Source organism: Chaetomium globosum, genomic scaffold (assembly GCF_000143365.1).
Source record: "Chaetomium globosum CBS 148.51 scaffold_7 genomic scaffold, whole genome shotgun sequence".
In the NCBI taxonomy this organism is placed as follows: domain Eukaryota; kingdom Fungi; phylum Ascomycota; class Sordariomycetes; order Sordariales; family Chaetomiaceae; genus Chaetomium; species Chaetomium globosum.
Genome location: NT_165982.1, coordinates 2050183 through 2058868, shown reverse-complemented (window position 1 = coordinate 2058868; position 8686 = coordinate 2050183). Strand labels below are relative to the sequence as shown.

Below are 8686 nucleotides of genomic sequence, written 5' to 3'. Positions count from 1 at the left end.
GCCCAAGCCATGGCCCCCCTGCGAACCATGGACTTCCTACATTGTCATGGACTTCCCGTCAGCCATGGACAACCTCAGCCGCCACCACCTCAGGTCAACCAAGGTGTTGCTCCGCAAGCACAGATGACTGCCCCCGGGAACCTTACTGTCGACTCCAGCTTGGAAGACGATGCGGTGGAGGATGAGGAGGAGCATGTGTCAAAACGACAGAGGCTGGAAGACATTCAAGAACCGACACTAGAGGACGAAGCTGTGTTACACGTTCTTTCTGGCCATAACAATTCGGAAACGCCAGACGAATATACCGGCGAGTAAGTCCAACTTGATCCCTCCTTTAACTGCATCCCTATGCTAACACATATCACAGATACGAGTACGGCGATGCTTAGTCTTTTATGACCGACTGGCGGTGACACTCAGGTCTCGGAGATGGTGTGCTCCGACGACCACCATGTAATACGTCTTTCCGTTTTAGTGGTGGGGGTTATAGGGATGAGGGTCTTAGGGATCGACGGCCCGGCTAATGATCGGCTCCATGGAAGCTGCAATGGCCAACCGCAACGGATGTAAGATGGTGCTGAGGAACGGCAACCCCGGCGCGGGTTTGGAGTTTTATCAAGTCCTTATATAATGTACAGTTTCTTTTTATTTAGGGCAGGATCAATCACACAAACACAAAGTGGTCTCAACATCCTAACTAGTCGTGGCTTTTTTATGACTGACATACCAGTTCTCAAGTCCCAGCAACGTCTCGCTGTTCCTGCTCCTGGCAAACCGACCCCCTCTATTTTCAACTTGGAAGACGTGTCAGCAACGTGTTTGTATACCCCGTGGGGTGTCGAACGGCCACCCCTCGTTCAAGCCTGGTCGGCCTCTCAACGCCATGGTTCCTCGGCGGCTTGTTCACCACGACAGGGCTACGCCTCCACCTGATTAACAGATCAAAGCCCATCCCCATGGTGCCGTCACTTGGGCATTGTTTAGTAGTGAAATACATTCTCTTTCCTTCTCGCTTGATTCACAAGAGTACCTACGTCTGCCCCTATTCCCCACCCCTCTTGGAACTGCTGTGCAGCAAGTGCACCGAGAACACTGGGTTTACTTGAGATGGATACCCGGTTTTACGGGGCCAGGTTTTGTTGTCGAGTTCTTCGTGCTCTGTTGCCATTTCCGCTCCTTCACCTCCCCTTCGACTCCCCCACAAACCGAAGACCGATTCCTCAAAACCACATCACATCATAACATCGCAACACATCAAGACGCAATTAGCGTACCAACTTCACCATAACTACATTTCCTCGTTGCCACAATGCCTAAGTGGGAAGAGATCAGAGAGGACCTGTTTGAGGCTGTCATGCAGGTGCACCCGGCCATGAACAAGGAACAGCAGGCCGACGTCGTGAGAATCATGCGCTCCAAGGGGCATGAGATGGGCTGGAACGCCATTCGGTATGTTCTACTCTTTCCTTTTCTTTTCAAGCCTGTTTAAGCCATACATTTCGGAAAGAAGTCTTCTTTTCGGCTGTCATCCGAGCAAGTGCGTTGGCTTGAGGGTATATTTATATTTGGGGTTTCTCCCTCCTCAAGGCATTATTTCCTGGCATCTTCCCATAACCTTCCTGTCCTCTTCGCTTCCTCTCTCCTCCTCAGACTCCTTGCAACCAACACACAATTCTTCAACATTCCTGTTTCACCTCCCCGCGAAGCGTATCACAGCGAGTCAGATATACCGCAGACACCATGCCGAGAACCTTGCAAAATTGGGATTCCGAGACGCACGAGGCTGTGCTCTTGGCCCTAATCGAGCACATGAGGCCTAATGGCAGCGACTGGAGTGCGGTGGTGGCTTCTCTGCATCAGAAGGGCTACACGTTCACTGAGGGGGCTCTAGTGTAGGTCTTCAGTCAGGAGAGGATTCCTTACGGGGGTATCACTCCTCCCTGCCCTCCTTTCCTGCCCTCCTTTCCTGCCCTCTTCCTATTTATTTCCCTTCTCATTCTCTTCTCTTCCCTTTCTCCTCTCCCCAGACTTTCAGTCTTGCAACCCACACCACAAGCAAAGTTCTCAGAACCCTTCGTTTTCACCTATTTTTACCTTTCACTACAAACATCACAAATCCTGTTATAAATACACCACTTTGCAAGTTTGCATACGCATCGCCATCATGTCGAAGCAGCCGACGATTTGGGACCACGATGCCCATCTTGCGCTTCTCCAGGCGATTATGGCCGAGGCTCCCCCTCTTCCCGCCGAATGGGATAAGATCCTGGATCGAGTCACCAAAAAGGGTTATTCCTACACTGCGAGCGCAGCCATGTAATTTATCCCCCCACTTGAGCACGCCGGTCTCTGAGCACAGCGACCTCTTTTCCCCTCCATCTTCCCTCTTCCTCCCCGTTCTCTTCCCTGTTTCCTTCTCTCAAAGTCCATCGCAACTCCAACACTTTCATTTCCACCACCCACCCTCTTCTTCAAACCACTCTCAAGCGGCATCCACCATCAGCGATCAAACAAACAACGGCAGCCAGCCAGCCAAAAAAGCAATCAGTCAAAATGTCTGAACGCATGAACTGGGACCACCACGCCGACCATGACCTTCTCACGGCCATGATGCAGGAACTCCAGCCCTCGCAGGAGCAGCTGCGCGGTGTCATGACCCGCATGCACGGCTTTGGCTACACCTGCACCGTCAAAGCCATCACGTACTGCCTGCCTGCCTTCTTTCCCACTCATCAATCATCAATCATCACTTCCTCCGCCCCAGCACCCACCCCAATTAATCAGACCAGACCCGCTAACCACTCCCCACCCCAACACACAGCCAGCACCTCCAAAAACTCCGCCGCAAGGAAGACAAGGCCGGCGCCGGCGCCGGCAACAGCAACGGCGAGGGCCCGGCCACGCCCAAGACCCCCGGCGGCCGCAAGAAGAACGCGGGCGGCAGCGTCAAGAAGGAGCCCGGCTCCGGCACCAAGCGCAAGCCGGTCGCGCTGCTCAGCGACGACGAGGATGTCAAGCCCGCTGTGAAGGTCAAGAAGATGAAGGAGGAGGAGGGCGTTAAGGAGGAGTCGGATGGGTGAGTGGCGCGTTGCGTGTTGGTGGTGTTTTTGTTTGCTTGCTTGCTTCTGCTTTTTATGGGGGTGGGAGGGTTTGATCGGCTGGCTAATCGTGGATTGTGGGTGGGGAGTTAGCAGCTCTGGCGGTTACGTCTAGGTCTCCTTGGGATCGGCCCCCCGCGACTCGGCAGAACATCCGGTCTCCGTCTCTCTCTCTTTCGGCTGAGATTTGGCCGTTGCTTCTTTTTTGGGGGGAGATCTCGAGTTTGGCGGCAATTTGCATTGCGTTACATTTCACCACCGCTATGGTTCAGCCGAGAGGAGGGCTTTTTTCTGGCAATCTGGAGAGGCGTCTGGCATGGGGAACTCGGTTTTGGGACGCGCTTTGCTCTTTGGAGGAGTCAAACGGGGTTTTGAGGGATGGGTTCTGCTGGCATTGGGAAGGCTCTCTGCTCGGTCTCGGTGGATTATCGGCGTGGGTGTGCCCCATTCTTTGCTTATGTCTCTCCCCGGTCATCTCTGGATCAGGGCTTGCTTGGTCCCCGTTTAATTACCGGGGGCAAATGGGACAGTTCTGATCAGTATCATGGGTTCACATATTGAGTGACTGTGATTTATGTCTGTGGTAAGAATCGTTGCCTACCTAGCTTCAAGCTTAGGGCTGTGGCAACTCCCTCCCTCCCCGGAGTTCTCGAAGCCAGAAACCGAGTCCTTCCCGCGTCAACACCACAGCTTAGCGGTCCCAGAATAATATCTATTTATGGGAACCGCTTGATCCTGAGGTAAAATTTTAATGTCACCCATTGAACTCCTCCTTTGTGTTGTGCTTGTGGACAGACCTGTCAAATAAATTCGTATTTACTTTCACGCATCATCATGCCAGGTGATCTGAGACTCAAAGAAGTACCATAAAATCACATCTAGATAACTAATCTCTTTACTTTTCATTGCATTTTCTCAATCGAACTTGGTCTGACAGTCACCATTTAACCCATGGCTAACATGAGCTGAGTTTGAAAGAAAGGAGGTGCCAAGGCTCGTTGCCGGGCAACGAGTCTGAACAACCCAGTCACCAATCAACATTAAGGGGTGGTTCCATGGCGAGGTCCTGATCAGCGGTTGGTGGGTGGAGGTGGCCATGAGCATGCTCTGGAGGGCGACAGTAAATGAAGCCGATATTTGGCAGACTCATGTTTGGAATGTACTGTGTAGGTAGTTATATGGACCAAGTGAGTTATGAAAGCTTCGTTCATCGTGCACCTGGCCTTTTCCTCCGGAAATCTCGAGGACAGGCTGGATCAATGCCAAAGCATAACCATGTAGGTTTCCCGTATCTGTATCTCAGCCACATACAGGGTCAATCCGTCTAGAGGTAGAAGTGGTGACGATTGATGATAAGCGCTGGGAACGGGATGCTACACGTACGATGCAGCTAAAAATTACAAAACGCGTCGTGCGTTAAAGTGGTTACTGCGCTGCGAACGATGGAGTTGTGTGTCGCCGTGGGCTCGAGGCTCGAACAATGGTATCGCCAGTCTAGTCGTGGCGGGGCAAAGCAGTTAAGCAGTTGAAACAGCCAAACCCATTCTGTTTCTCACTTACCGGAGCATGGCATGGCGAGGAGGCCGAGACATTGTAGGGCGCTTGGTCTATCTCGGTTAACGCAAGGTCAAGTCTTTGGGCTCTCTGCTCTCGTGGTCTTGATGAAGTGGGCAGGATGCAGCTTCACTCAAGTTGGAAGCAGTAAGAGGTATTTATCCGGGAGGAACGGCCTGCAGTCACACAAATAGAGCTACCAATTACGATGTCACACATGGATCAAGATATGAGTGAGAGACTTTAGTATTCCCTACTCCCGCATATCGAGGCCCTAGACGATTACCCGCCAGGTATGTGAACAAGCAAACCCGATCCGATGAATCAGGCAGACAGACCACCCAAATGACCACCCCGTGATTCCCAACCCCTCCAACTCAAACCCCGTTCCTTTTCCAACCCCAAACCGAACCAAAGTCTGGTCTTCCAAGTTGATAGTAAGCGAGAATCTGAGCCGACCAAGTCGAAGAAGCGGATGGGACAGGGCGTCCTAGGCAGCCCGCGCAAACAAAAGCAGAAACGTCCCTTCCCACAGCCCCAACACCCGTGATCAGAGTCATGGGAAGAAAAGGAAAGAGGGGAAGGCAGTGAAACAACAGCAAGACAAATGAAACAGCGATTGAAGAGAGCGCCACAGCTCCCAGACCCTCAGGTCGGCACAAAGAACGAGGTGGTCTACACCACCGCCATGTCAGCACCCGAGTCCTCATCCGCAATCATGCTCGGAACCGGAGACAGAGGCGAGTCAACCTCCATTGCAGTCGAGCTCTTGGCCTTCTTGGTAGGGGAAGCCATGTCCTCGTCGCTAGCAGCAGGGGACGAGCCTTCACCAGCGGTGGAAGCAGCGGCGCGCTTCTTGCCGGCGGCGGAAGCGGGGGTGGCGGAAGGGGGGGTGGCGGCAGCGGACGCAGCAGCCGGCTTGCGGCCGCGCTTGGCCGGAGTGGCGGGGGCGGACTTCGGCTCGGTCTCCTTGTCGTTGTACTCGTCGTCATCATCAGCGTTGTCGGTCTTGGTGGCGGCCTTGGCGGTGGTCGCCTTCTTGCCACCCTTGCGGGCGCTGCCGGGAGCCTCGGCCTCCTCGGCCAGGGTGATGTTGAACTTTTGACGCATCAGACGCCAGCGCTCGGTGGCGCCTGTTTTTGGTGGGGAGAGAGTTTGTTAGTGGTGGGTTCTAAGGGGGTTTGCTTGTGAGGGGTGGTTGGAAGGGTATTGGGATGCTCGCCGTTGGGAATGTTGGGAAAGGACAGGAGGTTAAGGCTTTGCCGTAACAAGTGCCACAGAGCGGAGAAAAAGCACATCGAAGGCAGACTCGGCGGCAACAAGTAAGCCAAACAGACTTACTCTTCTTGCCACCCATGCCCATGGTGGCGGCCAACTCGTCCCAGTTGACCTCCGGCTTGGACTTGAGGTTACCGATGAAGGCGAAAATAAATTTAATGTCGTTAGCAGTCGGAATGACGCCGTTGATAGTGCCCGCAGAGGCACAAGGCTGACCATCGCCAGCAGCATCAGCGGCCGCCGCAGTCTTAGCAGGGCGCGGCATTGTGAGTTGTTTCTGCTTGCTCGTCAGCTAGGTATTCTCCCAAACTCGGGATTTGCGCGTGAAGATGAATCCAGCGCAAGGCAATTTGCAGTGTCTTGCCATCCCATGAGTGGAATGGACTCTTGAGATGGATGATTGGAGAGATGGGGCATTGTTACTTACGAAGGTTTATGCGAACGGTGGTGAGCTGCGTAATAAGGTGTCAGTTGAGGGTTTGCATCTAGATGGTGGGAAACTTGAAGTCGGTCGGCTGGCCACTTGAGTTATAATAGTATCTCCAAGATGGCCAGCTCAACAAAAGCAACGGGGAGAGGAAGAAAACAAGATCAAACCTACTTTCAGTCTCGACGATGTCGAGGTCTTGGAGTTGTGGTGTTGCGTGGGGGGCAACAGTAGGAAGAGAGAGAGGTCGATGAAGAAGTTGGGAAAAGGCGAAAGAAGTTGGGAAGAGAAGAAAGGTGGGAATTAAATAGGTGGCAGAGTGGGAGGCGCAATCAGAAAGAAGGGGGCAGAGGGCACAACCCCGTTTTTTATCACAAGACCGGAAGGAACCCAAGGATTTAGTTTTGTGAATGGTGACTTATTTATCTCGACACCGAATACGTGGAGTGAGAGAAAGATGCGAGGGCATTGGAGCTGACTTGCCCTACTCATGACGGGGATGGCATAGGCCAGGGCCGGCGGGTCTGATGTGTGACTTCTCGGCGACGACGACAGTGAAGCAAGGTCAGGAGTTTGTTGATATTATCAAGGCCAGACCCCTAAACTTCACAACCTGTCAGCCAAAAAAATTATACACTGGCCAACCTACTTACCCAAGGCACAAGTGATTTAGGGGAAGTAGAAGACTGACCTGTCAAGCACCCCATTCATCATCATTTTCAGGGGCAGTTTGCACCACACCCAACACATCACAGCATTAAAGATAGCCAGATAATCTGTGACAAAATGAACTTTCTAAATGACTGGCATGATGGTGTGAGTTCTACCTTGAATAAAGTTGTCAAGGTGTTCCTTTCTGTTTCAAGCGTTTAGGTGTTGTTGGTTTGAAGAGAGGAGGCTTTGTTTACATGTGTCAGGGGCTTCATTTAACCCTAACCCCCAAATTTGACACCAACCCCCTTTCACCCGTCATCTCCTTCGACACAACGGCTTGTAAGGTTCATAAACAAAGCAAGACAAATGGTAAAAGGAATTATTGATGTTTATAAAATGATGGGTTCTCTTCTCCTGAGAATGCTGCTAAAAATAGAGTGAGTCACTTGGTTGTCATGTAGCGCTAGACTTGGATAGAACAGACAGATAGAGTCACTCCCCTCGTATCGGCCATCAGAGCTACTGTCCCTTATCTAGACTGAACAAGCTATCTGGTTTTAGCTTGGGCCTTGGGCTTCAAGACATCACACAGCCCACACCTACGTGGTATCCTCAAACCTCAGGTGCTTCACCATGTGAATCCTTAACTGAAATGGGACTCCATATATAACGTCACTTTCGGGGCTGACTTCGGAAGGAATTGCAGGCCTTTCCTGATACCTATTTCAGTCCCAGCCTAGCCCACAAAGACTCGGATTTTCTTTTCTATCATGGAACCAGGTTGCTGGATTCCATCCAGTAATACCAACATTCCCGAGGCCTTGTAAATCGCCCGGTACCTTTAAGTCTATATGTTAAACCTGCTGTCATTCACTCCTAGAAAACAAAGACACAACCTTCTTCGTGGTCTTGGAATCCAATGTTGCCTTGTGGCGATGGCCAGCTCCCAGGGCTGACGCGTCATGGACTGTCTGCCACCGAACACAACCGACTGCTTTCCACCCTCCACAACCACAAACTTTCTTCCTGTTTCTTCAACCCAGAGTCAAACTCAGAGAATATCACAATTTGCGCAAGTCAAGACAAATAAACAAACAATCAAGCAATCACCAGGCAAGCATGTTTCTCTTCTACTGTCATATTATGTTGCCCTATCAAGTTTGCCATGTTTGCATCTTTGGGCCCGATCTGGTTTTCTCCAGTCGCTCTCCTGCCCTACTCGCGAGTCTTTCAGAGTTACGCGCAGCCAGGCTGCGTATTTCTGTCCTTCTCCGTCCTCTTCTTCTCGCTTTGTCTTCCCTCTTCCTCCACCTACCACAAACTCAAACTCAGACTCATAACCAGTCATCCTCCAATCGCGCGCAAACATAGCCTGCACTCGGGTATTCCATTTCCGCTCTCCATTCACCTGGCATACTGACTCTCTTAAACTTTGGTTGGCAAAGGGATTTTAAACCTGACGCTGGCTGGCCTTCCTCTTTCTCATTTCTTTTTCCCGCAATCGCTCCCTAGCCTCTCGGCCATCGACAATCCAACCTGACGTCCTTCATTTTGCAAACTAGCAAAGACATTTACAGCAACCAATCCGGCAAAAAGGCCTGGCCATCGATACCGAAGCCTAAGTTAAAGTTCCCTGCTGTGCTGCATCAAGCACTCTGCAGCGGGCAAGGTAGAA

At 51.8% G+C, this 8686-nt stretch overlaps 5 protein-coding genes across 5 annotated transcripts in view; 4 read left to right on the top strand and 1 right to left on the bottom strand.

Moving 5' to 3' along the window:
* Window positions 1–9: 9 nt before the first annotated feature.
* CHGG_10240 (uncharacterized protein) lies at window positions 10–389 on the top strand (the record flags this gene model as incomplete). The annotated part of the gene is made up of 2 exons (XM_001228166.1): window positions 10–311; window positions 368–389. 2 exons carry the CDS (start codon window positions 10–12, stop codon window positions 387–389), a joined length of 324 nt encoding a protein of 107 aa, XP_001228167.1.
* A 920-nt stretch (window positions 390–1309) lies between these two features.
* Window positions 1310–1896, top strand: CHGG_10239 (uncharacterized protein; the record flags this gene model as incomplete). The annotated part of the gene is made up of 2 exons (XM_001228165.1): window positions 1310–1449; window positions 1707–1896. 2 exons carry the CDS (start codon window positions 1310–1312, stop codon window positions 1894–1896), a joined length of 330 nt encoding a protein of 109 aa, XP_001228166.1.
* A 657-nt stretch (window positions 1897–2553) lies between these two features.
* CHGG_10238 (uncharacterized protein) lies at window positions 2554–3080 on the top strand (the record flags this gene model as incomplete). The annotated part of the gene is made up of 2 exons (XM_001228164.1): window positions 2554–2702; window positions 2822–3080. The coding sequence occupies 2 exons, from the start codon at window positions 2554–2556 to the stop codon at window positions 3078–3080; spliced, it is 408 nt and encodes a 135-aa protein (XP_001228165.1).
* A 2247-nt stretch (window positions 3081–5327) lies between these two features.
* On the bottom strand, window positions 5328–6195 carry CHGG_10237 (uncharacterized protein; the record flags this gene model as incomplete). The annotated part of the gene is made up of 2 exons (XM_001228163.1): window positions 5328–5785; window positions 5994–6195. 2 exons carry the CDS (start codon window positions 6193–6195, stop codon window positions 5328–5330), a joined length of 660 nt encoding a protein of 219 aa, XP_001228164.1.
* A 1212-nt stretch (window positions 6196–7407) lies between these two features.
* CHGG_10236 (uncharacterized protein) overlaps window positions 7408–8686 on the top strand; it is a gene marked incomplete at both ends in the record, with an annotated part of 2412 nt that continues 1133 nt past the window's right edge. The window contains one exon of the mRNA XM_001228162.1: window positions 7408–7448. Within this exon, the coding sequence (XP_001228163.1) occupies window positions 7408–7448 (41 nt within the window). The remainder of the gene's footprint in view (window positions 7449–8686) is intronic.